Source organism: Eimeria mitis, genomic scaffold, assembly GCF_000499745.2.
Source record: "Eimeria mitis Houghton genomic scaffold, Emh_scaff4598, whole genome shotgun sequence".
Classification (NCBI taxonomy): Eukaryota; Apicomplexa; class Conoidasida; order Eucoccidiorida; family Eimeriidae; genus Eimeria; species Eimeria mitis.
In genome coordinates this window covers 2,389-4,828 of record NW_013572907.1, presented here as the reverse complement: position 1 = coordinate 4,828, position 2,440 = coordinate 2,389, and the positions used below count along the sequence as shown (strand labels likewise).

The following is a 2,440-nucleotide window of genomic DNA, read 5'->3' as shown; positions in this document are numbered from 1 at the left end:
GCTGCTGCTGCTGCGTGCTGCTGTTCCGTGTTTGTTTTTTTTTTCTCTTTTATATTATAAATAGTAATTGTATTATTTAAATAGTTTTTGTATTTATAATATTAGAGTTTAATTAAACAAATAAAAAACCCATTTCCTTCTGCTGCTGCTGCAGCAGCTGCAGCAGCAACAGACGGCAGCAGCAAACTGCTGCAGCTCTGCTGCTGCAGCATCGGTGTGTCTGTTTCGTTTTCTTTTTTTCTTTTTTTTATATTTTCTTCTACGAGTTTAATGAATTAAAATATATAAAAAGTAAACAAAAACAATCATTTTGTTTTCTTATCTCTCACCAGCAACCAGAAGAAACCCCTAGACAGCAGCAGCAGCAACAGCAGCAGCAGCAGCAGCAGCAGCAGCAACAGCTGGTTAGTGCCGCTTTCTCGCTCTGAAGCAAAACAAAAAACTAAACAAAACAACAAACCCTAAAACACATAAACCCTAAACACGCATGCAGGGGGCCCCCAGCAGCCTCCTCCCCCTAAAATGAGCGGGGGCCCCCTACCACCTCGGTCGGCGGTGCTAGCTGCAGCAGCAGCAGCAGCAGCAACAGCAGCAGCAGCAGCAGCAGGGGGCCCCCAGGGGCCCCAGGGGCCCCCCTCCTCAACTCCAGACCAAACTGGCTCCTCTAAAAGACGGAGGAAACACGAAGCAGCGGAGACACCACCAACAGCAGCAGCAGCAGCAGCAGCAGCAGCAGCAACGAGAACAGCAGCAGCAGCAGCAGCAGCAGATGGCTTGCTGCCGCGCAGCGTCCTCAGTGATGCGCTGATACAGCAGGTAACCAACTGCCCTGACAGAGTCCCCAGGATCGAAGTAAAACTCCGCAGCAGCAGCAGCAGCAGCAGCAGCAGCAACAGCAGCAGCAGCAGCAGCAGCAGCAGCTTCAGCTGTATAATTACTTATCCCACCGTCCCCCCCTCCGTTGGCATCGCCGTATCGAAGGGGCCCCTCATCACTGATGCAGCAGCAGAAGGCCCCTACAGCAGCAGCAGCAGCAGCAGCAGCAGCAGCAGCAGAAGCAGCAGCAACTGCAGCAGCAGCACCACCAGCAGCAGCTCCTTGAACCGAAAGGATTCCGAGGCAACTGGCTCAGACCCCGCCGCTGGTTCTGCTGCTGCTCCTGCTGCTGCTCCTGCTGCAGCAGCAGCAGAAGAAGGAACAGCAGCAGCAGCAGCAGCAGAAGAAGAAGAAGCAGCAGCAGCAGCAGCAGCAGCAGCAGCAGCAGCAGCAGCAAGGTATCATCTGGCGCTTGAGGTCTCAGCAGCAAATGTATCGGAGGCGGCTTTACGGCTCCCCAGAGTTTCAATGAGTATAGAAACTGCAGCAGCAGATACAGCAGCAGCAGCAGCAGCAGCAGCAGCAGCAGCAGAAACAGCAGCAGCAGCAGCAACAGAAACAGCAGCAGCAGCAGCAGCAGATGAGTGCCAGCTCAGCAGCAGAAAGACAAAGAGGAGACAACAAAATAAAAAAGAAGAAACAAAATATCCATCATACAAATACATAAACCCTACGCAGCATCTATGGGGGCCCCTGGGGGGCCCCCCCCCGTACCCGGGGGGCCCCCTGAAGGGGGGCCCCCTGCTGGTGCTGCTGGGGGGCCCCTCGGGCAGCGGTAAGAGCACCATGCTGCCGCTGCTGCTGCACCTGCTGTCTAATACTTTCTCCTTCAGCAGCAGCAGCAGCAGCAGCAGCAGCAGAAGCAGCAGCAGCAGCAGCAGCGGTAGCAGCAGGGAGGGGGGGGGCCCATCTTATTTGCTGCTATCAACAGATGCCCTGAGGCAAGTGCTGCGTACAGCTGCTGCTGCTGCTCCTGCTGCTGCTGCTCCTGCTGCTGCTGCTGCTGCTGCTGCTGCTGCTCCTGCTGCTGCTGCTGCTGCTGCTGCTTCAGGGGCCCCCCAGGATACCCTGATTCGCGATTTGTTGTTCAGCAGCACATACAAACTGAAGCACGTTGCAGCGCAGCAGCTGCAGCAAGCAGCAGCAGCAGCAGCAGCAGCAGCAGCAGCAACAGCAGCAACAGCAGCAGCAGCAGGAGCAGGAGCTAAACACGGGTCCAAAGACATCATAAACATGCGTAGAAAAATAAAAACAAATATAAAACAAGACCTAACCCTTCATCAGGGGGGGGGCCCCCATCAACATATATGTTCTTCTTGTGCTGAGGGGGCCCCCTGCTCTTCCCTTTTGGGTCTGCTGCAGCAATCCGTATTAATACAAAACCTTATCCTCGAACCCCTCATCGTTTCACTCATGGGGCCCCCTCACAGGGTACAGCGAGGGGCCCCGGGGGGCCCCCCCCCTGGGGGCCCCCCTGGGGGCCCCCCTGGGGGCCCCCCCGCGGGGGAAGAAGACGGGGCCCCTAGGGGGTCTTCTAGGGGGGCCCCCCGTGGGGGGCCCCCCC

The 2,440-nt window shown here is 56.1% G+C and overlaps 1 protein-coding gene across 1 annotated transcript in view; it reads left to right on the top strand.

Annotated features, from left to right (window-relative positions):
* Positions 1 to 522: 522 nt before the first annotated feature.
* Positions 523 to 2,440, top strand: part of EMH_0076440 (uncharacterized protein) — a gene marked incomplete at both ends in the record, with an annotated part of 2,091 nt that continues 173 nt past the window's right edge. The window contains one exon of the mRNA XM_013499721.1: positions 523 to 2,440. Within this exon, the coding sequence (XP_013355175.1) occupies positions 523 to 2,440 (1,918 nt within the window).